Here is a 26,802-nt window from a genome sequence, read left to right as displayed (position 1 = left end):
ATATATATATATATAAATATATAGAGGAGAAATTATTGTTGAGTGATATCTATAAGCCACTTTCCCCCCGTTATCATCAGGTTGTTGCCTCTGTTGTTCCTCAAGATGAGTTCTCTGGATTTGCCCCATTGCAGCCTCAGGTGACACGCTGGCTTTTATTGGCTATAAAAACTTTACAGTTTGATGATAGACTGAACCTTTACATACCCCTGTGTGTTGCCATGTCTGTGATGGACTGTGGTTTTTTTTTTAATTTGATAGGTGCAAGATGGTCCAACTCGTCCAAAAGAGCCTGAGGTTCTGAGGTATGATAGTCACTTTGGATCCATGCCGATTTGAAACTCTTTAAACAGAAATGATTTTAGTATTTAATGATGTTGTAGGTGGCAAGTTTTTGTGATATGTGGATTCGCCACTATACATGTTTACAACGTACAAATACAAAATGTGGGAAAGCATGAGACATATCTATGAAACTGTGCTTTCCACAAAGAGAAAAATGGGACTCAGAGTGTAGGTTTAATAATTAAAACCTGAAAATAGAAATGTACCGTTACACAGAATAGTGGCAACTTTAACCTTTGTGTCTTATGTCTCTTCAATTTCACTTCAATTCCATTCAGTTTTACACAACAACAGTCACCTCAATGTGTTTTATATTGTAAGGTAGACCCTACAACAATACATACAGAGAAAAACCCAACAATCATATGACCCCCTATGAACAAGCACTCTGGCGACAGTGGGAAGGAAAAACTCCCTTTTAACTGGAAGAAACCTCCGGCAGAACCAGGCTCAGGGAGGGGCGGGGTGAGAGAAGGAAGACAGGATAAAAGACGTGCTGTGGAAGAGAGCCAGAGATTCATAACAAGTATGATTCAGTGCAGAGAGGTGCATTAACACATAGTTAGTGAGAAGAAGAAATACTCAATGCATCATGGGAATCCCCCAGCAGCCTACACCTATTGCAGCAAAACTAAGGGAGGATTCACTCTTGATGCTATGTGGACATTTCTTGTGTTTACAGGGTGTTGGAAGGAGAACCGCACACTGTGCTCTTTGAGTTTATTCCTGAGACCAGTGATGAGCTGGCTGTAGTGCCGGGCAATATTGTGTTTGTGTTGCAGAAGGGTGCTGACAACTGGGCAAATGTGGTCTTCAATGAAAGAGTAAGATCTCCACATCTGCCACTTATTGTACAAATTTTAACACCAGTACACTGTGTTGTTTTTATGCACTAAAGCCAGCATTCATATCATGTACTTTTATCACACAATTAATGCATTGCTGGTGTCTGCTGAGAGTAAACATGGCTGTGATGTCTTTCACAGAGGGGGCTTGTTCCTTACAACTATCTGGAACGTTTGGAAATCTCCTTAGCTTCTAACAAAAACAAGGTAAGCATTTATTTGTCATTATTCTCAATTGTTGGTGTCATAATCAATGACTCTGGTAATGTCAGCGCTTAAAACATTGTAGTTTCCTTTCCAAGCTTTTAAAATAACACAGTCTTTACTTTTCTTTATTTTGAATGGGAACAACTATAAACAGGGAATAACTCCGCCTCCAAGCCGACAGCCACCCACCAGACCTGAAAGGATACAAGGTTGGCTTTTCTGGTACAGGATACAAAAATTAAATGAGGATTTTCGAATGATATCTGAGCCTTATGTGAAAAATCTAATTTTCCATATTTTCTTTATGTAAGGTCTTACTCCAAGTGAAGTCACTAGTGGAAATCGTCAGCGACAGGTATGCCAACGCAAAGAAAATGAGAAGTACTGAGATGTTTAATTCTGGCTGTTATTTTAAGTTCTTTTATTTCCTCTCATCATTTCCAGGAAAAACAGTCCACAGACAATTCATGTATCGTCAAAGTGCATTTCAATTTCAACTTTGTCGTCTCAGTCCCGTGTGGGTCACCCTACACGATGCTGATTGGGAAAATCAGCAGGAAACTGAATCTTCCTTCTTCTGCAATCACCTTGAGGTAGAGTGCATAATTAAGAAAACAAGAATGTTTGGTATGCATTGTTTGTACTTACAACTGAATACCTTTACTGGGTTTAGTTTAACCTCTGAGGCAAGTGAACAAAGTGTAATCAGTGCCAACACAGAAATGGAGGAGCTGTGGAGCCGTGCCAGCGGTGGGCGTGTCACTTTGTGGTGTAACACCAAGGAGGTAAGAGAGCAACCATCTATTGCCATGTTATTGCTGTTGTTATAGTAACAACAGCAATATTCCCAGTATTAGCGATACTGATGTACTTTTAGTATCTTTTTGTTTTTGCACTGATAACCATTGTGGATCTTTGGGGATTTCAGGAGGAGATTCACCTGGTGGCACTTCACTCCTACGAGTCATCAAATCCCGAGGATCTGAATTTTCAGCAAGGGGATAAAATCAAACTGCTCTCTAAAAGTGAAGCTTCATTCTTTTATACATCAAACATACAGAAACTCTACAATTTGATGGAATATATGATTCTAATTCACAATTTGTTCATCTTCAGTTAACCAAGACTGGTTGGAAGGGCAGTGTAACGGGAATACTGGGATATTCCCTGCATCCTTTGTGGAAGAAGTTCCTGCGAATGGCCAGTGATTTATGGCCAGGTTTGCTAATCTGTTATAAAAGCTGAAAACACTGATTAACAACTTTTCAAAAGTTGTCTGCTTTGGTGATAAAATGTGCCACTTCTTTTGATATACCAAGTCCAAATATGATTATTACAATAGCTGATTATAAATGCTTAAAATGTTACATTTTCCACTTATGTACATTATTTAAATGACTTTTAGTCAAAAATTTTAAGTCTGTATCTTTGCATTTATGTGGCTTCATATGAATTTCACCTTTCTTCATTATGTAACAATTTAAAAAGAGCACTATATAAAGACTTACTATCAAACTTTATATTAGAAAAACATAAAAAACAGGACTGCATTTATTTTGAGGTCATCCTGACAGGCCTGGTCCAGATATCACAGGTATGTAGGATGTTGCAGCATGGAGTGAGTTTCATTAATTCTCCAGAACATTATGTGTACAATGTTGTGCAAAAGTCTTAAGACACCCCTTATTTTTTCTAAGGAGCCAGACTTTCTTGTAATTTCTTAAAGGGGTCTTAAGCAATAATTCTTCATTTTCCTAGTAAAATACAGAAATGAGGGGCGGCTCCACACTTTTGCACAACACTCTTATTTAACAATGTAAAGCAAATAAACACATGAAATGCAAAGGTTAATATGCATTTTACTTATTTTGCTAAAGAAAATGAAAAATATGAACTGTGGGATATTTTAATACGTTCAGCAAATTGTTTTCTTTTCTTTGCAGTGTTACAATTTCCTTCTGCTATAAAGCTCAAACCCAGGGTCAGCGTAGAGGTCATAAGATTTGAAAAGTGCATTTTTATACTTAATACATTTCCACTTCATACAAGGCCAATTTCCTCCAAGTTGCGTGAATAATTTAAGATGAGTGGTCATCTGACACTTGGGCTATTTTTTTCTAACACTCAGAGTTCAAAATACATTTCAGTCATTTCCTGGTTCAGAGTAACAACCTTTGGTCTGGTTATGATGTCATAATACTGTAATCACTGAATCACAGATTCCTATAATTTAAGTAATGCAGTATTAAAACTACCACCGCCTGGTACTGATGTTAATAAAAAACATTTAATAATCACTTTCTTCTTCCAGTAAATACAGCTTATATGCTATACATTTGGTACATTGATAGGTTATTTATTAATTTACCAAAGACATTGTGGATTATTGGTAAAAATGATCACGACGATGTTCCTTCCTCCTCGTAGGCTATAGCTATGCCTCTCCTGCCCTCTACTGCTTTCACCACAGGTGTCTCTCCCAGCTTCTGCTCTAAACCGATCCAGCTTCGACCTGCAAGAAAAGATGCTGGAAAAAAAAAATAAATAAAATGAATAAATAAAGACTTGTGGTGTAATACAACATATTCATAAGTGTCTACTTTTGTATAGGAATTCACGCATGTTGATTAGGTGGAGCACACTGTCATACCAGCTGAGTTTGTGTTTGCTACGGTCAGCGTCTGGTTCCTCAAGACCACAGAGGACCCATAGGCCGGCTCTGTAGGCTCACTGCTCAGGAGATTGTGGCTTCGCAGAGCACCAGTGATTAATGAAACGTCACTTTCATCCTCCTCGTCCTGCTGATCAGCCAAAGGTACGTGACTCTGTCCACCTACAGCAAGTTTGGGAAGAAAAAGGTTAGACGTGGCAAAATGAAACTACATTACACTACTGATAACAGACATATAGAAACATTTCCTGAAAGGTAATGGCCGCATGTTTGATTTTGCAGATTTGCGTCTACTCTCTAGATTAAACCTGGGCTCTTTTGCTTGTTTGGAGAACACGTAAACCACTACACTACGAAGCCATATAGACAACACCATTAACATCCTTAACATTAATACAGAACTTTAAGAGAGTTCATTTAAGAAAAGCTGATGTGAAAAACTCCCAATCGCACCTGGCAGGAGATGTCGGAAGTCTGTGACATATTCCTCTGACCATTCCCTCTTCCTGTTGCAGGCCACCTCCATCTCAAACGGCGTCACTACAGGTTTTAAAAACCCCCTTGAGTCCAAAAGTGAGCTCTCTGGACATGCAATTAAAACAAAGATGTCAATTTCAAGAAAGTTTGCCAGTTTGGGTACGTTCAGCTTCCCCATGGCAAACATGTAGCTCTTCTTGCCAGCTCTCTTGATGGTCTCTTTCAGCTGCTCAATGATAGAGAGGTAATCGGCAACCCCCAGAGTCCCAACCAGGATGCCGACCACATTGGCATCCTTGGCCCTTTCTATAGCATAGTATCTCTTCATCAGAGCGCGGCTGATGCTTATAGACTCGACCTGCCCCTTCGCTGTCACAGGGTCAAAAGAGCAAAACGAGCACCGATTCCAAGTCATCATGAAGTTTCGCAGGGTCGCTCCCTCCTGGCCCACATAAAACATACTGCAGTCCATGACCCTTAAACGGCTTTTCAAGGTGAACTGACGTCCAAACTGATAGATGACCTGGCCATCGTCTTGGTCAGAGAGACGGGCGTCATCATCTTGTCTTTTAATCTGCCCATGACTGTAACACTGCTCCCCTTCAACAACAATTTCAGATGCAACAAGGTTTGGATACTCTGGTGACAGTAGAGCCAAAAGACCATCTGAGGGAGGAAAAAAAATAAAAATGTATACTGGTAAATATCTGTGGACAGATGGGACTGATCGAAACACAAAAATCTGTGTTGAGACATAGTAATTCGAAGGATCACACAAACTTTTCAAGGTGACTGCGAACTTACTAATGGCATGAGCATAGTTGACATCATAGAGGATGATTATGTGACTGTGTCTGTCAGGGTAGAGTTCTCTGAAGGAGGAGGCACACTTCTCCACATCTACTGCTCTTTGCTCAAAGATGTATAACAAGGGCAGCCTTCTGGATGGGCTAAGGCAAGCACTGCCATAGTGCACAATGCAGTCAGCGCCAACGTGTTCTGCAGCGACCTCATCCACACAGCAACTGCACATGAGAGTTCAACAAAAGTGTTAAATAAGTTAACACCCTTACTAGATGAGGAATTTCCTTGCACACTGTTTTATATAACACCGAATGCTTCTTTTATATCAAAATAAAACTCCCAGTAAATATTCTCATGTACTTGATTTTGATTTTGAATTCAAAGTCTGACAGGTCTGGAGATGTTGACAAGTTTTTGTCAAAAATATCAGTGAATGCAACCTGCCACCAATTTTAAAACCCAACTTTACTTGATGACTCAAAACCATTAAAAAAAAAAAACAGTGTTGCATGAGTGCATTACAGCAATGATTTCTTAAATCTACTGTGTTACCTTCCATAGGATGTATCACCCAAAATGTATGACTTGGCATTAGTGTTTCTCTCGATCTCTTCTGCCACTGCAACTGAATCCACCAACAGCTCATCGGGAAACTGCAGAGCTACCTGCACACACGGCAACCAATGTAATAATAATTAATAAATAAAGTATAAATTAGGCACTGTTTTATATTTTTAAACTGCAGTTGCTTTTAATTAAAACAAGACATATTAAGAATATTTGGCTACTAGGCCATAAATGCTTTTGTAAACAAAGGTGAGTGACATCTAAGAAAGTAAAATGTTGCTCCTCCTTACCTTTTCAAACTGATGCTCACTGATGAAGTCGCAGGTTTTTTTAATCTGATATAACTTTTCCAGGTCATCTGCAGGTGTGCTCGTCTTCACTGCAACTCCCACCACACGCTGAATTACAGTTTCCGAGCTGCTGCTAAACGCACCAGCCATGTCTGTGCTGTGAACCCGTAGAAATGCGTGTAGAAACACAGTAAACTGGATTCAGCAACCCAGATATTTTAAATGAAAATCTGACAGACGTTAACGAAAGTCATAACACTGAAAAACAGCACATAGTGTGGAAAATGTAGTTTAGCTGTCTGCTAGCTTAGCTGGAGCTAGATTCCCTATAGGTGTCCGCGGAGCCTCTAAACAAACTAAGTGCTGTTTCTAATCTGTCAGGTTGTGTATTTGTAGGGCTACACAACGTATACTCACAACTCAGTCATGGAGTTACTTGTGGACTTATAAATGTTCACTTTACAGCTACACACGTGTCAATATGATACTCCATCCCTTCTGCTGAGGGAATGACTTCCGGGTCAAATGTTTTTCAAAATAAACTTCGCCTGGCACGATTAAGAAAATACTTTTTGTTTCGCTCGTCCGGTATTCACAACCTCATCAAAAATCTCTCTGCTATCACTCCTACAACTCTCAATTCTAGATGACTGAGTTGCAGACATATAGGTTTCCCATTATTGTAATGCTCAAGGAGTATTGATAGATTTTGAAAATGGAAAGGAAAGCAGCTCAAGCTTCCTTCACTTCACTGCCCACCTGTACTAAAAGCACAAACCTCACAGACAACAGCTAGATCAATCTTACATTTATTGATTACATTTTATTTAAATAACACGTAATATTTGTCCCAGAATCTTTCACATATTTCTGAAAACGACAAAAAAAAAAAAAAAAAAGTACAGAAATCTTTGTGCCTCAGTATTAATATTGTGTTCTCTCCAGTACAGCGTGAGTCCGTGAGTCGTTTGGTACCGGGCCGCGAGAGTTGAGGCTCAGGTGTGAAATGTGTGGTTTTCAAGGTTTTTATTGGTTTTCAGCGTTATTTTGTTATTGTTTTTATCGTTAACTCTGCTTTCCTGGGTCTTTTCATGTGTGTTTTTCGGTACCGGTACTAGTTTTATTTTGTTGTATTTATCCGCGACACCTTAAAGGCCGGTCCGTGAAAATACTGTCGGGCATAAACCTGTCCGTGGCGCAAAAAAGGTTGGAGACCGCTGCTCCAGTATTTAAAGACTGGCATATACACATATACAGATACATATATACATAATTTCAGTAATTACACATTACAAAAAATTACTAAGTGAATTGTCAACTTGGTTCCAGAAGCCATAAAACAAGACAATAAAAATTTAATCAAAAAACTGTCTGGGTGGTGCGGTAGAAATTTTTGATGAATGAATGTATTTATCAAATAACTTCCACGAGTGATCGGTGAAGGAGCTGGTCCTTCCATAAGTTCTACTTGTAAAAAAGATCACCACTGCCCGGGAAATAACAAATCATAGCACATTCAGAGGATGCAGTGACAATTCAAGTATTATCAAAGTCAATGATCAAAGTCCTGATTACATCCAAACACGATAAAAACCCAAGACCACAGTGAGGCACGTAAACACTGAACCTGCAAGAGAAAAAAAATATCACATGCAATTATTTGTACCAGCTGTATCTGTAAGAAAATAAAAGATAGAAAGTGTAACTACAATCCATATTTAGCATGCACGCGTACCTGCAAGGTATTTTATAGTATCCAGTTTATGAGACTCCAACATGGTTTTCAATCCAGCCACTTCTGTGTCTATTTTCATGTTTGTCTGAGTCAAATAGCGCTCCTGTTCTGCAGTCTGTAAAAAAGGCAAGGCAATAAAGACCCATGATAAATTAAAAGCAAGCATTAAAAACCTTTAATGGAGAATAGAAGCAAATGACTGAATGCAGTGTGCTATAAACTAAATGCATGTATACAAACCATTTCCATAATCTCAGTTCGTGTTTCTAGAAGTTTCTTCTCATGCTCTGCTCTCTGAAAATACAAATGTGATTTCATGACACCTTTTGTGATACGACATTGGTAAACGCTCCTTTGCACATGTAAAACTAAATGCAGGCAATATTTGTGTAACTGTGACACCATGGCATAAAATGCAAACATAATTATAGGCAGAACTTCGTGTGGGAACAATAAAGTCGTGTAGTTTTAAATTCAGTCATTTTTTTCCAAACAATAATTGAACTGATCTCCTCAAACACGTACCAATTCTTTCACTTGGCTTTTCTCCAAATTCATATCCAACATATTGTCTGACTGCACTTTTTTCATTTCATCCTGCAACGTTGTAAAAAAGAGACACACAAAAGAAAGTCAAAACATTTTTCTAAATGGAGATTTCAACCAAGTTAAGATAAATCAAATACGATCAAGGAATGGGAAAATGCTATTCATGAAGGTTAATACATTCACAGTAATCACTTACAGCTAGTTGGACCTTGAGCTGGAGCAACTGGACCTTGAGTTTCTGGGAGAAAGGGCAAAACACTGACACAGTCAGATTAAGTGGAAGGAAATCGTTGGCACAAACACACTGTGCAGTCATCCCTGTTTCTACTACTGACAGACGAAACGATCAAGTCAAACGTGATACACTGTCACTGCAGTAAGTGATCTTTATCGAACAAATAATTTTTCTTCTTAAAACAACTCCGAAAAAAACCATTTACCTCATTTTCTGCCAGCAGAGCAGAGAACTCGCTCTTCTCAAGGATCACCATGTCCTTCTTTACAGTGGCTATTTGAGACATCACACGCTGCAACATGATCTCCTGCCAAGATCGCACAAAACGTTAGAGGGTTCACGATAAAAATAAAGTACTGTAGTGCGAGTGGAACACACTAAATTCAGAGCTTTTAGAAAAGTTATTGCCGCTGTGGCTTTGACAGGCACAGCATGTGGTGGGGATTTAATTAACACACCGATATCAAACCATAGATGGTAATGTGAAGTATATGATAGCCTTGATCTTTCACTTTATAGCCTTTACCAAGGCTCTGGGAGAGCAAAGCATTCACATACAGCAAAGAGTGGTTTAACCTATAGAAATCCTTAATTAGTGAAGATAAATGGGTGGATACCAGAAGATGTAAAATATTAAATTATAACAAGACTTAGCTCTTATTTTTGTCCTCATATGCTTTCTCTAGATCCACAAAAAAAGTGCAGCAACTCCTCCTCCTCTATACTTCTCCATCAAAACAAAGCAAACATCACACCTGTAGTGCTCTTTCTCAGCATGAAGCAGTACTGCAGTGCAAGTGGAAAACACAAACAAATTATTATTCTTCCTAACATAACTACAACAACTCGTTCCCATATCTTCATGGTATGGATCAATAACTCTATCCTTCTGTAGTTAGTAGAGCTCAACACGTGACCCTTTCATTCTCCAAAATTGTGAAACAACCTTGATATAAAGTCCACTGCCATCTTTTACTAGACATTTCCATATTTCCACAGGTTTGTCATCTGGACCTACCACTTCTCCAATCTTCATTATCTTCATAACTACACCCACCATACTAAACCTTCTCCACTTCCTGATCCATCCTCCCCTCTCTTTCATTTCCTTCTTCCATCAGCTCTCAAAGTACTCCTTCCATCTTCCATCCTGCTGCACATCCTTTCCAGCTTAACCTCTCTGCTTAGCCAAATGATACCAGTCCTTTTCTCTTACCTCAGTGTCCAGCCTCACAGTCAACTCACTCTAAGGCCTTTAGATATGAAGTCCAGGAAGAACTATTAATCATGTACAAGCGATGTCATGGTGGCTGCCACTTGGAAATCCCAGCGATATATGGATTATGGAATTTTTTTAACATTAATACCGACTTAATAAGAAGTGGAATATTATATTATATTATAGCTAGAAAAGGGGGGTTTTGAGCAATATTTTATAATAAGATGTAAATTTTAACATTAAGAAAAAAAAAGATATTCCCATATCACTATCAGTCTTAACATTGTTAAAAGAGCCAGTAAGAGTGATCACGGAGAGCTGTATCACAGATCGGCCTTATTCTCATCAGACATTCCAGTGCCATGAATTTTCAAAAGTAACTCATCACGGACACCAACATCAAAGGTTTCTAGGAACACAAGCACTGTTTGTATTTAACTACACAGGTCAGTGTTTTCATAGTACAATGACCAACCCAGCGATCCTGGTTCACTGAACTTTACAGGACCAGAGACAAAGGCTTGTGAGTGAACACACAGAGGAAACACAACCAACGCCTGCCCACAGTGCACATTATTGTACTGCTGTCTCACCTGCTGCACTTTGGTTATCATGTCACTGTAAATGACATCCATGTTAGAGTTTGTCATCTTCACCAGTACGCTGACCATGCCTTCAGACTGAGATGTAGTGAAACCTGTTCATAAGAGAAAAAAAATATGTTCTTATAAACGAAATCAATGCAACCTACTATTTTAAAAGAAATATAATGCTGTAGCTTTTTTAATCGAACAACTAACCATTTTCCTCAAGGAGTCGCACCACTGCATGCGTATCAAAGAACAGCTTCTGGCCTTCAGCCTTTGGTACGTCTGGTTTTAGATCATACTGGAAAGCTTTGACAGAGGTTTTAAGAAACACAGCATTTTAGAATGACCTCAACACTGGAATACACATAAATATTAACATCTTGTTTAGGTTGCTGTATGTAGCTTTTGATTTTTTCAGTCTATTTATTATCTGAAATGAACCGTTCCATTTGGAATCACACACACACACACACACACACACACACACACACACACACACACACACACACAATTTCCAAAAAATTTAGGATGCTGTGTAAAATGTAAATAAAAACAGAATGCAAGTGATTATATGTGTCTTATGTAAATGTACTTGATAATGATGGTGCCCAAGAACCACCCAGCACCTGGCAGAGCCCCAGATGCAGAAGATGTCCAAGCCACCCTTGTCTACCACCGCCAAGGCAGCAGGTCAGTGACCACAGTGGCCACATGCAGCAAAATCATCAAGCACCCACATCCAAGGGACAGACAGCAGCGTCCAGAAAGGAGTGACAGGGAGGGGGGATTACTCACCCTCCATCATCAAGTCCCACAGGGAACTATCCCATGTTTTTTTTTAGATGTGTTGCTGCCATAAAATGAGTTAATATTTTCCATTAAATATTGAAACATCTCGGTTTAAACATCTGATATGTTTTCTGTGTTTTCTGTGAGTAAAATATAGATGTATGCGATTTGCATACATCTATATTTTGCAGCCCTAATTAATTATTATGGAGGTAGCCAAAGTTTAGCACCATCACAGTCCACAAGTTGACTTTTATTTTGACATGCACATGGGCTACAGTAACTCAGTTACCATGACAAAATCACAGTACCTGTAGTCATTTAAAGTCTCGCGTGAGAGGGTTTTGAATAGTGATGGTAAATTCGATTCTTTTTACTGAATCGAGTTTTAATGAGTCACTCACCAAAGTGAATCGATTTTGAGTCATTTGATTCACTGTGTCAGTTGACCAGAGAGTGCAAAAAAATGTACATTTTCACTCAAACTTAATTTGTTTCTCTTTTCATGTAAATCCTACTGCTAAGATGAATGATTCTAAAAGAAAACAACTATTTTATAGAGCAAAAACATTTGTAAAATTAAGCAATTTCCTATCAAAATTGCTTAATAAACATTTATTTTATTTTATTAGTATTTTCCTTAAATGTGTTAAATATATATTTTCTCATCTAAATGTCCACTGAGCTGTGAGCCAGGGGGCGGTAATGCGCCTTAACATTGGTTGCCAACCAAGAAGAAGAAGAAGCTGTGAGCCATGAGGGAGGGGGTGAGCGAGTCCTGAGTGATTCGCTTACGATTCAGCACAGGAGGGAGGGGATGAGCGAGTCCTGAGTGATTCGCTTACGCTTACGATTCAGCACAGGAGGGAGGGGGTGAGTAGCTCAAATGTGCCGTTAGCATGTTAGCAGAGCGATGCTACTGTGAACCGAGGAGCTATTTTCTTGATGTGAGCTTATACTCAGGGTTTTTTCTTCCAGTTCAGAGCTGAAATTTTTTGTTATGATAGTGGATGTTGTGTTTTTCTCCACAATTTTAATTATAAGCTAGATACATTGCTGCTAACAGCAACAGGGATGAGTCAGTGAGTCAGTTGGGCTTGTGAATCATGATTCATGAGTCAGTAAAGTGATTTTCGAGTATTGAACGATTCGTTCATGATTCGCGCATCACTAGTTTTGAAGGACGTATGATTGTGGTCTTTGGAAGTAACGAAGCTCCAGTTCACTTGTGCACTTTATGTAAACTAGCTCATCACAGCTAAAAACTGCCATTTTTATGGGTCGTGGCGACGTTTGAAGTGGCAGACATGCAGTTAAAGACTGTTTGATACTGTAAGCGTAAGCGCTGTTTGTTACCTCTCACGGACATCCATGTCGCAGCAGACAAATGCGTAATGTTCACTCCAGGAGCTCGTCTCCATCTCAGCGGTGTCTTCTCAAACTTGCTAAATGACGGAGTGAGATTACACTGAGAACACGCTGAGGCTCTGACGAAAATCGATGTCGCTGCAGGCACAAAAATGCCAGCTCTGTCTTGAGGATCATACCACTTTTCTGGGTGGTTAAAGTTAAAAAGTTTAAGTCGAGACTGGCACTGTTTAAGCACCATCGTCAAGGAGAGTGTGTCCCACTAACAGCGAGTTTTGTTTTTTCTTTACCAAGGCTGTACTTCCGTCTGTGAAGCGCCTCAGATGATAAATTTTCACAGTCACGCCTGCATCGACCCTTTCACCTACTGTTCTCCGGACTACAATTGAAATTGACAAAGAATTGTCAAACTACCGGTCACGCCTTTCAAAATAAAACACCTCTTTTGTCATAATTGATTAGGTGCTAAGTCATAATGGGTATTTTCTGTACAATTAGTACCAGTATAGTACCCGAAAAATATAAATTAATAAGTACTAATACATCAGAATGAATATAAAGCTCCTATTGTACTATTTTTTGTTTGTATATTTGATGATTCATATTTCAACCTTTCAGATTTGATTTACTGGACTGAGAATCTGCTGCTATCTATACTGTAGTCTATACACTTTTCCTTCATGAATATGAAAATAATTTCCAGTGGCTGAGCGGTTTTGTCATAGCTTTGAACCAACCTAAGAGGAGTGAGATGGTATTGCAGCCATCTTTTAGGGACTTGTCAGCCTGCAGTAACTTATGCAAGACTTGAGAGGATTTTGGATCCAAAGTTGTGCTTTGAGGTAATAATTTACAGAACAAAAACACAACAAAACCCCAAGAAGACAGTTTCATATCAAAGTTGATACTTTTATATTGTGCAACTGTGCTAAACATCATCAGTTCTCTACAGCACTTTATATAGAAAATACATGATCACCTATATTAAGAAGCATTTGCACCTATGTCTTCTCAGTTGCAATAAGGAATAGGAAGTGCCTTTCTGGCTGCTTAGAAAAAAAAAGAAAAAAAAAGTAGAATTGCTCCTTTTGTGCATCAAAAGCTAGTCAGGAAAAAAAAATACAATGTTGGCTCCATTTTCTTTTCAAACAGTTGTTAGTAAAATAAAACAATTTTATTGTATAACAGGCAGTCATGTACTTTATTTGTTTAATGCATATGGCAGCCTTGGATTCACTGCAAGACATGGCAAACAAGTTTGCATCCAGATTAATTTCAGTATTTGTAGAACGCACTAATAAAGGTTTACAATAAAAGTCACCTTTTCATCATTGCAAAGAATATAGTTAAAAGAACACTACTGTACCTGCAAAGCTTGCCAGTGTTACAGTATTAGAGCATTTCTGAGGTTGCACCAAAAAAAATAAAAAATAAAAATTAAGGTTTTGTTCATGAGAAAAGGACAAGACAGACAGATAACGTGGCTGCCACCAAAACAACTGCAAACAGCAATAAGAGCACAAAGATCAAACTGCGCTGGCATAGAGGCTTGTGTCCAGGCTGCTCCTCGTCAATGCTGAGCAGAGCCAGGGAGGCGCTCTCGGTGCTGCTGAGCGGGTCAGCGTATTGTGGCCCCCGGGGCTCCACCATCCAGCGCAACACATTTACTTTTTTCTCCATGTCATCAATCATGTGGTCGATTTGGCTGATTTCCTGCTCCATGGTGCTCCGTTCCCGACTCTCAAGACCAGCAGGAAGGGTTGGAGGCTCCTGCTTCAAGTCTGCCAAACTGAGTGCTCGAGCTGCTACCTCACTGCCTCCTCCTGCATTACCAGAAACAAATTTTAGCTTTCCATTTTCTTTTGGCTTTTACAACTCAACAATGGATTTGTAAAATGTGGCAGAAGCTTTCCACTTCATCATGTGGGGAAACGAAATGTGAATATTTGAACAAAATCTCATGGCAATCCTCATTGCTTAAAAATTCTAATGTAATATTGTCACAGTGGCACTACAGAGGAATAAATAAATCAGCAGCATCCAACATCTGGGGGCCAATAAAACCTGAACCAGTCCATTTAAAAGTTGGGAAAACATTGTGTATCAGTGTGATGGACCAACTCAAGCACAGCTCCACACACTTTACTTATATCCATCAATGATAACAGAAAAAAAAAAAAGTAAACTGAATAAATGCAGGGCTAGAGTCCAAATATTTCACCTTTACTGATGCCACAGGACATTCACACGAGATACTCTAAAATGTTAGCACACTGGCAGATTTGAGCATATTAATTCTGATAAAATATTATCTGCAGAGTATGAAAAACAGCTAAATACTTTACATAACAATCCAAAAAGCTTTCCCCTCCATGTGTAGTCATTGAGTCTTACAAGATACAATAATAGAGTTTCCTCTGCATTCACTCTAAAACAACCTCTGAAGACTAAAGTAGTGCAGTTATTTTGCGGTTTTCTTAGTTTTGCTTAAAGTTCGATTTCAGTTGACAACACTGCTTGCATCTAGTAGCAGCAGTATGTGAAAGGCTTGCATTTACCTTGTAGGCCAGTCTGCACCAAGGAAGCAGTGTTGGCTAGGGAGAAGTTGTCACCCATGCTGAAAACCTTGCACATGTCAACATGGAGCAGTTCTAGACTGGAGGAGAAGGCCACCCAGAGGAGCTCCATCTCCTTGCGCTGGTCCTCAGGCAGGCTCTTGTCCCGCAGATGTGAGGTCAGATGCAGACGGATGGCCTCGGCCAAATTCAGGGCCTTTTCTCGCGTTTGTCTCAGCTCATCCCGCAGCTGCAAACTGTCTGTGCAGCCACCAACACATGCAGCCAAATGCCGGTAGCATGCTACCACCTGTAACAAAGATTTGACAGTGCTCGGTAATATGCAGAGCTCAGGAACTCCTAGTTAAACAAAAGTATTCCAGATAATTCCCTTCCAAGGTGGCCAAACTCCAAGTTTGCAAGAGGAATGGGCTTTTTGTTTTTCATAGTAGGGACATGCCCTTGCTGTCCATATCACCTGCTGTATTTAGACCACTAATCTTAATTAGGTATTGCACATCATTAACCTTCTGAACAGCTATTCTCTGCTAAACACTTCACCAACCCACGCACACACACATATATATACACACACACACACACACACACACACACACACACACACACACACACAAAAAAATCAGAGTACCGAAACTGAAAGAAAACTGTTTGGGGGAAAAAGCTGATCGAGCTGAACATTAGTCATCTTAACCTGCTTGAAACAGTAACTGAAGTGCAGAAAAACGTACACGTTTTGTTTTCTGATCTAAATCATACTGCAAGAATTATTTACTTTCAGCCGATACATTTAACCTTGGGGGGAGAGAGAGATTAGCAGGTGGTTTCATTCATTAAAAATATTAGAAATAATCTCATTAACATTGATCTATTTCTAGATAAGCCAAAGCAACCTCGTGTACTCTGAGTGGCCCATTTTCCTAGCATGCACTGGTGACGGTAAATCCACAGATGCGCTATACCATTCTTAAATTGTAACGTTTACTTTGAAAATCGGTTATATTAAATATTAACACCATCTTGTCATTTTCTGCGCTTCATTTGTGGCTGCTTACACCAATTAATGAGTAGAAATACTACCATCGACCTCTAGGTACAAGGAAAATAAGATGCAAACTGCCATTGTGCAAACATCCTTTATCATACTGACAAAAATAACTTTAAAATTAAACAGTTGATGTTAATGGGGAGAAAATGTCAAACATGTCCACGGCATTATCTAACGCAGGAGAGTCGCACAGACTCAGTGGACCAAGAAATTCTTTTCAGTGAGAGTGCACTTTTAGCCACAGGGGTCGGGAATAAAGGATGTTACTTTCCCCCCTTTGTGCATGCTCTGCGTGTAAAATGTTTACGTGGCGACGGCTATAGAACTGAAACCAAATGGAGTAAATTTTTTCCATACGTTTTATATTCTCATGCAATACTGAACTCTTTACATACCAAGTATTCACATGAAATTCTGGAGATTACTGCTGTGTACAAATCAACTTCCCAGCCATTTTTTCATATTCATGTCCACAAATCTATTAGACTGGTACATAAACATGCAAATACAACATAGTAGACAAATGTAAAGGAGACTAGAGTGAGGTCAGAGCTTTCTTTATGACCAGAGGAGAAGACTTGGAGCAACTTACCTTTATCACAGATTCCACCAGATCCTTCCCATCAGCCAAAGTCTTGTCTGTGCCAACTGTGCAGTCATTGCCCACTTTGTTATTTACGAGTGGCATGAGGGATGACTTGTCCAGAGTCTAGGACTCCGCCACAGCAGACAAGAGTTTGGCCCGGCTACCTTTTACTTCCCTGGCTGCCACTGCTCCTCTTCTTCCCCTGGAAGATTCTTCATTCAGTGGCTGAGGGTCGAGACAAACTCAGTCCCAAGGCAGCATGATGCACAACAATATTCCCCTGTAGCAACTATATTGCAATTACAGGTCCTAAACATGCTATGGATGCTGGAGTGGGGAAAAGTCAAAGTAATGAAGAAAAATGAAAAAAATGATAATAAAATGATGTAACTGTTAAGCAAGGTGCTAATCCTGTGATTGACCCCTTTGCACTGACGCAGGCTAAGACAGGCAGCTAATCTTATTAACCATCAACGATACCAGAGAGGAGAGCAGCTGGCTGCCTACCACAATGGCCCCTTCACTAACTGAGGATGCTGTGCTCTGTTACTTCAAGCACACCACAGTGGCTACACCTCCTTCACTCAGCTGTAAAGGTCAATATACTCCATAAATATTTTATTAGCATGTTGGAAATTTGTTGTACATTGCACTAGGTGAGAATTAAAGATTTGAATTGACTTTGTGTAAAGATAAACTAATAAGCAGATTAGAAAGCACACTGATGCACTTAAGAGTATTGAAAGTTGTAGATGATTGCTTTGTCCTATCAAGGTTCTTTGTGGTTTACGTTCCCCTGAAGGCTCTGGAAAATGGATGGCCTTATTTTGAACAGCTCCATGTACTGAATGCATGCTTAGAAGAAGCAGGTTATATTTCTATAGCAGTGGATGCAGAAGGAGCTTTTTCATGTGGAAAAAGTCTATAGACCAAATAAAAAGACAGCACATATACGGCGAGCATGAACTCACATTACACCAATGAGCTTTGAAACGAAGCCTTCGGAGATTGCTTAGATTTTCTGTGCATCTTCATATGTAAAGCATTAAGTGTACAATTTTATTTTATTAAAAAACAAAAAAAACAAACAAACTATAGCACAAGACACGCACACAAAAATACACATTTCATTCTCAGTTAAAGGGGATTTTCTTCAAATCCGAAGGAAGTTCTTAAAAACCAAATTCAATTTTCCTCAGTTGAAAGGAGGACATTTTCATGCACTAACCGGGTGAGTGCAGTTGTTGTACAACAACTGGGCTTTCAATGGTGTACAGTCTTGCCCGTTTTCCTCAGTGTTCGGGCAGACGTTCCCTTCCGTGGTGATGTGACAGCCTCCCTGATGTTGGCGAGAAGGCCTCGCTTTGTCTTTGCTTGCACAGGGGACTTCTGGGAGAGCTTGGCAACTTCTGCCTTCAGCGAGACAATCTCCTTGTCTTTTTCCACATTTTGCTGTAGGATCTCTTCCATGGATTTTTTCTTTAAAAGTAAATAATGTCATATGATATAGACAGGCATTATTTGTGCTGTGAGAAAAGTATTTGCTGCTTCTTGATTTCTCCTTTTTTAATTTTTCTGGTCATGTGTAAGAAAGTAATTGCTCCATCAATCTAATATCTGGTTGTGCCACCCTTGGTAGCAAGAACATGTTGTGTACTCCTGCTGTGCATCATCTCACCTGATCATCAGCAGTCCTCTGCAGAGCCTCAAGATCAGCTGATTTCTCCATAAAACCATCTCTGACCTTCTGTAGCGTTTCATTAAGCTCCATCAGCCTTTTCTCCAGCGACAAAATTAGCTGACGAGCAAACATCAACACACACACACATAATTACATAGCCAATCAGAGCCAGTGTTTAACTGGAAAGTTTTGTCCTTGTTACCTGTTGTTTATCCTCACACATCCGCTCTATGGCACATTTCTCTCTGTGTAGGCACCTGTATCGATCATCTCCTGTGTAGGATTTAATTTGCTGCCGTTTTAATAAATGCTGGCCTCATGATGAAAAAGCTAAAACTTAATTGCAAATGAAAATTACAACAAATGAAGAGCACGAAACTTAAAATTTAAAATCAAGGAAACCACTTTCCCATTAAACGGAAGTTTTTCTTCCCACTGTTCCCAAGTGCTTGCTCATAGAGGGTCATCTAATTATTGGGGTTTTCTCTGCATTCTTGTGGGGTCTCAACCTTTCAATATAACCCGCCTCGAGGTGACTGTTGAGATTTTGCGCTATAAAAAGAAAATTGAACGGATTCAAGTTTTGTATTTTGGAAGGGGTTCTTTTTTTAATCCTTTCGAAAATTTAAAATAGTCCTTATTCATAAATATACTTAAAACTACTAAATAATTTCATCAGTCTCTAAAACCTTGAGGCACTACATTTCTCAAAAATCATTGCATTTGTCAACTTTCTCAGTAAGTTCCTATTGTTATGTCAAGGAAGTTTAAAAAAGTAAAAAGTCTAAAAGTAAAACTCTACTCAAGTCTTGATTGTTTTACATGTCCTGTGATGGTGTACAAAGTAGAGCAACGCTGAGAAATGTGTGCCACCATCCAAAGGAAAATTCACATCTATGAAACAAGACAAAAAACCCATTAACTGGACCAACCTGCTTCTCCTGCCCATATACTCAGTGGTTCAGTCTGGCTCGATTGATCCACGGTTGGAGCAGCAGGAACTACACCGGTCCTCGAAGTCAAGGCCTCCAACTCTGACACTTTACGCCTGAGGGCCTACACAGTCAAGAAGAGTCAAAGCTGTTGTGTTCATCATCAGTATCTCAGGGTGTTGGCTACTTAAATTGTCAGCATAGCTAATGTGCAGTTTACCGATTGATCCATTGTTTGACAAATCTTTTATTCAAGATTCCCTTACATCAGTACACAAGTGAATTTAGCAAGACCCTGGGAAAAAGTTTAGACGGGATATTTCAACAGCCAACTGAAACATACCTCCACTTTCTCCTGTTCTGCAGTGAACTCATCGAGCGGTACATAGTTATCCTCCAGATTGGTCATAGCGCTGTGATAAGCATGTTCTTTAATAGCATCCTTGTACATCTCAAATGTGTTTTCCAGTTTATCCCGGTAGCTCTCCTTCAGCTCTTCGATCTGACGACTTCACAGTTGCAGAAGATAATATTGGAAAATAATCAACTTCACCTGAAATCACTACCAACAGCATACACATTTATGGAAGATCGCTGGCCCGCTTTTGCAAAACTGCACATACTTGCGGAGTTCTTCACTTTCCATCAGCTGCTGCAACATGGCGTCTCCCATTTCTTTGCGAATTTCGATTTCTTGCAGCAGGTTTTTTCTTCGCTCAGCCAGTAGCTTTGTTCTTAAGTTCTCAACCACATTCAAAAGTTCCTATAAAAAAATAAAAATAAAAGATTGAAACAAATGAACGTTAATATTAGAAATGAGACCAAAAAAATAAATAAATTTCTATTATCTTAGCCATTATCTTTCAAGAACGTGAGTATAGGCATGCTGCTGCTACTTTCAAGCTACAGTTGGGCATAGGGCATGCTTTCAGCTAAATCAGTGTTTAATGGAAGACTTTTTTTTTTTACACTCTGTGGCAACAAAGACATGTCAGCCTCCTCTTCTTCATCAAGCAGCTCATCTTCAGACAGGTAACTCTCCAGGACGTTGCTGTCAAACACCCCGTTGCTCAGCAGGGGCTTGCCATCATGACCTACGAGACGAGGAGCCAGAGATTCTAGAGCCTTATCTGGGATCACCTGCACCACCTACACAAATCAGAGCTGAGATCAGTGCTTCACGTCACCAAGGCCTTTTCTGCATTTTGAACTCGGGCTAACCTGTTTGGCAACAGCTGAGAACTTCATGACATGGAGAGTCTCGTCATAGGTGGAAGCACACTGGTTAATGTTGACAATCATGGAGGGTCTTCCCTTCCCGCAGAAGAAAGCCTGGAACAGCTTGGTGAGCTTGCTTTCTCGGAAGGGGATGCTCCTCGTTCTGATAGATGACAACATAAAAGCATGCAAAAGGTTTAAAAACACAACCATCCGACATGAAGGTTCATTTATTCCTTCGCCAACACCATAACCAACATACAATAACGCTAACGAGGACAAGATGTGACAAAAGTTACATTACTTAAAACCAAACAAAAGCTTTAGCATTTTGTGTCAACACTCATGTTTGCTCTGGTGGCGATAGTCTCACTGTACCTGTCAGGCCCACTGTTGCGGAGCGCAGTGATACACTTCCCCAAAATAAGCAGGGAATTATTAATGTTACCCGCCTCCTTAAGCCTCTCTCCAAAAGTCTTTGTTTTGTTGCATCTTTCTGAGCCGGCCAGATCACAGAGAGAGAACCTGCGAGAGAAAAAACACAAACAGAAGAATCATAGTTTCACAATTTATGTTTACAAAAAAAGGTGGACATGTTAGTGCCTCAGTCCCAGCAATGAATCAGAGTTCTCACCTAATAACTCCCGCTGAAGGCCCCAAAACATTCCCTTAGGGAAACTCATTTCATGTGATCCATTTTATTTTCCTGTACTTGAAGAACCATTTTAGTTTAAGATTTAAAACATGATCCCAAAAACCACTATGAGAAGCACTTCTATAGCAAAGATGCAAGATAAATATCACGTTGACACAATATTCCATTTTTTACTGCACTATTATTTTCGATACTATAAGTATTGGATACCATTCCCAAAGACTTCATTCTGTTCATCTGGACGTAACGTTTTTAGTGGGAGTCACTGATCCAAGTGACTTCTTCAGTCTCAGCTGACTGCAATCTTATAAACAATACATTTGCACAATAGCTGAAGCGGCCTAGCCCACTATTGTTTAAAGTCAACTCTTTGGGATTTACTTACCTGGATGATTGAGCATGTATCAAGATATCAGACACTCTGTCCAAGTGCAAAACTTGTGTTTTTCACTGTACTAGATTACATTTTTGATTTAAATATGATCTTCATTAGCTTTACTGCAGCAATAATGCATTTTAGTACTTTTAGGAGGACAACCACCGTTTTAAATATTGATGAACTGAGATGGAACCATGATTGTTAGTAGGGATTTTTAGCATGATTTTCAACTTGAGAAATTAGTTGCAAAAAATATTATTAAGTACACTTTACATTTATTGATTGCCATTTTAGATTGCTAGTATGCTTCATTTGCCTTAAAATTTTTTTCCTATTTAGCATTACACATTTGTTTAATTTTGAGTCAATTATTTTTCATCTTTATATTAAATTGCTTATTGTCTTTTTAATCCCCCCCCCCCATCTTTTATCTCAGTCACGGACGGACGGACTTTTGCAATGTTACAAAATCCTTTACAATACACAAGTTTTCTGAGCAGGTTAAAGTTAACTTCTACTTTCATATACTTACTCAGAGACCCTTTCAGCTGTCCCTCCATTGATCCTCAGTATCTTCATTGTAAATATGCTGTGGCTGTAAGGAAAGCCTGTGTGAGTTTTGAACAGGTTGTTTAACACCACATCCATGATAAACTTAACTGGTTTTACCTTCGGCTAGATGAGTGGTTCATCTTTGTGGCTGCAGCACTTCTGTTTTTATTCCCAAAGTGTAGCAGCTTGGAGGCTTCACCCAGGTTATGAATGTTGATCCAAATGAGGTCTGAAATCAAAACAAATGTTTTTCCTTTAATCATTAATGCTAACATTCACCTGATAATTTAAGAACATAAGCCAAGGTCATTTCCACACCTTTAACATAAGCATTTCCAGCTCCATCATCGCATACACGGAGACAGGCACGTTTCTTGGATTTGGAGCACAAAGATGGCTGGAGAAGATCGTACACATACTCATTGTAGATTTCAAAGAAAGCCACCCATAAGGCAAACTGGCTGTCATTTGCTTCTGCCTGGTTGCTGGTCAGCACTAAAGTAGGAGCACAGAAGACCGTAAATATAGAAATAATAAGAAGCCACAACAATAATCACTATTCTAATGAGTAGTACCCGTTTGAGTTGAAGATGCAGAAGAGGATGAAAGACGGCTGGGCGAACAAGACTCTAGACAACCACTGCCTCTGAGAGAATCACACTCCTAGACCAGATGAGAGACATACGAATGTAAACAGCACTACACTCAAGTGCTTTATTACCATCTTCTCTTTTCTGGAATACATTTGACAGAACTGAGTCCTTACTTCTTTAAATGAAGCAAAAATGGCAGCTTTAGTGATTCTTTCCTGCTTTACTTGGTGAAAATCCAGAGACTGCACACCATTCCTGAGGTAGGGCTTCAGGTCCATTCCCGGATACTGATGTTCTCCAATGTACTGAAAAGTGCTTTCCAGCACTCGAGGCAGTATCCCTGGCTCTTTTGGAGATCCTGCAGGACTTCAAAACATTACCAGAAGAACTTTGCACGACTTGAACTTCACAAGGATATTGTGCTTCTGTCCGTACCTTGGATTGTGAAGGTTTTCCCAGCATTGGTTACACCATAGCTGAATATCAGTGCGTTCTTCCCATCCAAGAAATCACTCATTTGGCTTTTGACTGTGTTCTCAAACAGCTCAGCCTGTGTTGTGTCAGGCCCAAAAATCTAAAAGGCAACAGAAGATAAAAAGTCGACAATTACTGACATAGAAAGGGGGGAGAAAATGGGTCATTTCAAATGTTACTGACCTGTGAAAAATAAAATTTGTGGAGTGACATGCCAATTCCTTTCTCACGGCTCTTGATGGTGGCAGAACCTTTTGGTGCATTCAGTGTCACCGTCTGGCTGTTTTCAATCACAACACAAGCCTGAGAGATGGGAAAACAAAGTGTTTAACAGTCTTTGTAAATCAAACTATCTCATAACAGGTGAAAGTCAGAACTGGCATGGGCACTATGTTGGCGCAAAAGTGGCAACTGTGTCTTAAATCAGGTGCTCTTTCCATTAGTTTTATTTTGAATGCAAGACAACTGCTCTTAAATAGTATTAGGCTACAAGATCATCTAATCCAAGGGGGGGGGGGGGGACCTCTTGTGTTTTAATACGAAATGTTCCAGTCCCTTATATTCATGGAAATGTGCAGATGAGCTACAACACTTGCAGAAGAAAGCAGAGACGATACACACTGTTTTTTCCTTATTGGTCATCCCAGCATGTTCGAGTGTACCTGATCCTCATTGTTAGAGAGCTCCTCTTTAGAGAAAGGCCTCACTCTGAGATAAACGCTCATTGTCTGCTGTTCAGCTGCACTGGGTGCATCAGTCTAACAACAGAAAAAGACAAATCAAAGCAGAGGAGCTGAGTTTAAACCGTTTCTTCCAGTCCCTCCATTCAGTTACTGGGACAGACACCCCAAATAAGCGAAGAATTGGCAGTAATGGTTATGCATTAAAAACACAAACAAACACAAATAAACATTACCTGTTGCAGGGACGTGTTGCCGGGAGGAAGACAAGTCAAGTCCATGTCAACAGACTGCATACAAACACTGTTTTCCTGAATCATTTCACTAACTTTACTCATCTTCAAGTAAATTAGCTCAAACAACAACTACAAAAAGAAGTAATAGTTATTTGTTAAATTCATACATGAGATTGAGTGTAAGATATCAGCACTAAAGCTGATTTAACAGTCACTGACTACTGTAGGTTTGAAATAACTTAACAAGAGCCAGTAGACCTGCTGGTTTTCCTCCACTGAGAATCAAGGGAAAGCTTCTAATCACTGCTAATTGGAAGCAGATGTGAGTTCAAGCAAGTCATCAATATGTCCAACCAGCTTGGAGTGCCCTGTGTGTCAGATTCTCATTTGATGAATGTGTCACTGTACAAAAAGGTGACATATTGAAAAAGTTAACAAGCAAGCAAACAAGCAAGTAAGACAAAATAGAACCGTTTTAGTTTTTGAGGATTCTTCCAAACATAGATTTCCTTATTGGTTTGATTTGATTATGATGTTGGAGAGCGCAGTCTAACCCACCAGTGTTCACTGTGGTTTAGATCTGCAGCCAGTTTCACAAGCACAGTCTGTAGGATTAAACCAATCTTATTTTTGCTCAGGTTTACGCAAAATAAACTTAAAAATTAAGCCACCTTCACTTTGGAGTTTAGTTGTCTGGGACAAAACGAAATTACAAACAGAGATTAAGAATAACCCAAATACTATAACATAATTAGGGTTTGGTGGGAGATATGTAAGAGGTTGGATAGAGAAGACGGCACATTATTTTTAACCCCTTTATTGAGAAACTGCAGTCTGTTTGATATGTGGCGTAACAACAGGTTACAAATGATCAGCGACCTTGATCAAAACATCACATTGGTGAACTTTCAACAATTGAAGTCACATTTTAACTTTTCTTCAGAACATTTTTTTTTAGCTTTCTCCAGGTTCATAACTGTGTTGTCACAATTTTTAGAAACAGCTATATATGATGACCTGGAGACATTTCTTATGAAGGAAACATACAGAACTCATTTTACTTCTGCTTTTTATTCATCACTCTATGCTCACAGTAGCAGTACATTGAGTGCTATTGAAAAATGGGAGGCAGATCTTAATAATCAATATACTGAGGAGGAATCGAAAGGAACTATTAGCATAGTTAGGTTTACTTTCACTTGCAACCGCCAGGGAGAAACCCAGTACAAAATTTTGCACTGCCTATATATAGGCCCTAATGCAGAGGTAGGGAACTCCAGGCCTTGAGAGCCGGTGTCCTGGAGGTTTTAGACCTCACCCTGGGTCAACACACCTGAATCAAATGATTAGTTCATTACCAGGTCTCTGGAGAACTTCAAGGGCTGCATGCTTGAAGTACGCGCACTACGCGTACTACGTACGGTGCGTACTATGTGTACGAGAAGTGCGGAAGTGAGAGGCTTGTGAAATGGGACGGTATACGCTTTGTCGCGCTGTTCAGTTTGTCTAGCAACCATGATACTAACGCGAGACACGTTACATACAGCATTGTTTGACAGAAATGAAGGAGAAAAATTCATTTTTGTCATGACATCACTTTGATTAGTTGAGTATCTGAGGCGCTATGAATTGTGGGATATATGGGACCACGAAGCGTGCACTGGACCACGCTTGATATTTGGGGAAATCGATGGCGCATTTGGAGTATGCATTTTTTTTTTAAATGAACTTTATTTAGAACAATAATAATGACAATCTCAAAGAGACAAGCCACATATTGAATCAATCAGAACAGAATCACACCTCCTGTACACCACAATGAAATCGACAATAACTGAAAGTAAACATACATATATACACATACACATATATATACACACACACACATATATATATTATGCATATACACATGCATACGTACACATCTATATACACACATCTACATAATAATAATATAAAAGATGAATAACCAATACAAAAATAAATAACAATAAAAAAAGAATGAGAAAAAAAAGAAAAACAAGGAACAGAAATAAACGAGACAAGGGGGATCATAAAATCTCTAAAAGTGAGGTTCCATAAACAAGACACATAACTTAAATAAGGGGCTAAGAAAAATCAAACTCTTCTAAAAATCTATGCAATTTGATTGCTTGGGGCTTATTTATTAGCTTAAGAGATTTACGGAACAGGGAGAGTTCGTTTTTAAGAGCAGGCCATGAAGGGGGGGATTTAGCATATCGGCATTTATGTATGTAATACTTTGTTATAGGAGTATGCATTTGAAGTACACTTCAAATTGGGACAGCCGTCGTCGCGTGGCGGTGACGTAACCGCACTTAAAATGCCTACGTCAAGCCTGCAGACTCTGAATTGGGACACAGCCAGCCACAGAGAAACACAGGTGGGGAACACAGCTGGGAGTAATCAACACAATGAGACAGAGGTAAAACTGAACACACTCACATGAGACGCAGACCTTCACAATAAAACAGGAAACAAGA

General features: G+C 39.4%; 5 protein-coding genes across 8 annotated transcripts in view; 1 reads left to right on the top strand and 4 right to left on the bottom strand.

The window, feature by feature from the left end:
- ncf2 (neutrophil cytosolic factor 2) overlaps positions 1-3,242 on the top strand; it is a 4,681-nt gene extending 1,439 nt beyond the window's left edge. Inside the window, exons 6-15 of the mRNA XM_005744870.2 lie at positions 81-140; positions 262-305; positions 1,028-1,169; positions 1,332-1,397; positions 1,552-1,606; positions 1,709-1,752; positions 1,842-1,990; positions 2,071-2,182; positions 2,326-2,422; positions 2,514-3,242. Of these exons, the coding sequence (XP_005744927.1) occupies positions 81-140; positions 262-305; positions 1,028-1,169; positions 1,332-1,397; positions 1,552-1,606; positions 1,709-1,752; positions 1,842-1,990; positions 2,071-2,182; positions 2,326-2,422; positions 2,514-2,605 (861 nt within the window). The 3' untranslated portion in view covers positions 2,606-3,242. The remainder of the gene's footprint in view (positions 1-80; positions 141-261; positions 306-1,027; positions 1,170-1,331; positions 1,398-1,551; positions 1,607-1,708; positions 1,753-1,841; positions 1,991-2,070; positions 2,183-2,325; positions 2,423-2,513) is intronic.
- Positions 3,243-3,665: 423 nt separating this feature from the next.
- dph2 (diphthamide biosynthesis 2) lies at positions 3,666-6,720 on the bottom strand. The gene is made up of 7 exons (XM_005744871.1): positions 6,624-6,720; positions 6,207-6,363; positions 5,902-6,014; positions 5,350-5,570; positions 4,522-5,211; positions 4,048-4,230; positions 3,666-3,924 (listed from the first exon to the last, which is right to left on the bottom strand). The coding sequence occupies exons 1-7, from the start codon at positions 6,632-6,634 to the stop codon at positions 3,797-3,799; spliced, it is 1,503 nt and encodes a 500-aa protein (XP_005744928.1). The 5' UTR covers positions 6,635-6,720; the 3' UTR covers positions 3,666-3,796.
- A 713-nt stretch (positions 6,721-7,433) lies between these two features.
- mcur1 (mitochondrial calcium uniporter regulator 1) lies at positions 7,434-13,063 on the bottom strand. The gene is made up of 9 exons (XM_005744869.1): positions 12,680-13,063; positions 10,745-10,840; positions 10,538-10,641; positions 8,931-9,032; positions 8,687-8,728; positions 8,467-8,538; positions 8,182-8,235; positions 7,942-8,056; positions 7,434-7,833 (listed from the first exon to the last, which is right to left on the bottom strand). The coding sequence occupies exons 1-9, from the start codon at positions 12,930-12,932 to the stop codon at positions 7,778-7,780; spliced, it is 894 nt and encodes a 297-aa protein (XP_005744926.1). The 5' UTR covers positions 12,933-13,063; the 3' UTR covers positions 7,434-7,777.
- A 517-nt stretch (positions 13,064-13,580) lies between these two features.
- rgs9bp (regulator of G protein signaling 9 binding protein) lies at positions 13,581-17,435 on the bottom strand. The gene is made up of 3 exons (XM_005744868.2): positions 16,905-17,435; positions 15,250-15,556; positions 13,581-14,514 (listed from the first exon to the last, which is right to left on the bottom strand). Exons 1-3 carry the CDS (start codon positions 16,998-17,000, stop codon positions 14,141-14,143), a joined length of 777 nt encoding a protein of 258 aa, XP_005744925.1. The 5' UTR covers positions 17,001-17,435; the 3' UTR covers positions 13,581-14,140.
- Positions 17,436-17,980: 545 nt separating this feature from the next.
- On the bottom strand, positions 17,981-24,628 carry LOC102191966 (kinesin-like protein KIF20A). Of its 4 annotated transcripts, XM_005744865.1 has the most exons (19): positions 24,557-24,613; positions 24,299-24,427; positions 24,045-24,140; positions 23,566-23,685; positions 23,344-23,482; positions 23,082-23,266; positions 22,891-22,978; positions 22,634-22,810; positions 22,433-22,544; positions 22,296-22,358; positions 21,108-21,254; positions 20,733-20,892; positions 20,481-20,660; positions 20,135-20,274; positions 19,855-20,020; positions 19,512-19,635; positions 18,782-18,852; positions 18,577-18,696; positions 17,981-18,377 (listed from the first exon to the last, which is right to left on the bottom strand). In XM_005744865.1, the coding sequence occupies exons 2-19, from the start codon at positions 24,398-24,400 to the stop codon at positions 18,162-18,164; spliced, it is 2,406 nt and encodes an 801-aa protein (XP_005744922.1). In that variant the 5' UTR covers positions 24,401-24,427; positions 24,557-24,613; the 3' UTR covers positions 17,981-18,161. The 4 variants fall into 4 exon arrangements, with proteins under 4 accessions (XP_005744922.1, XP_005744923.1, XP_005744921.1 ...); XM_005744866.1 differs by lacking the exon at positions 24,299-24,427 and having other exon boundaries at positions 24,557-24,628; XM_005744864.2 differs by having other exon boundaries at positions 24,299-24,625.
- Between the last annotated feature and the right edge of the window lie 2,174 nt (positions 24,629-26,802).

The sequence above is a fragment of the Pundamilia nyererei genome, unplaced genomic scaffold (genome assembly GCF_000239375.1).
Source record: "Pundamilia nyererei isolate P.nyererei 1_Seehausen unplaced genomic scaffold, PunNye1.0 scaffold00150, whole genome shotgun sequence".
NCBI lineage: Eukaryota > Metazoa > Chordata > Actinopteri > Cichliformes > Cichlidae > Pundamilia > Pundamilia nyererei.
The sequence above is the reverse complement of the archived record's forward strand: the minus strand, read 5'-3'. Positions and strand labels throughout refer to the sequence as shown.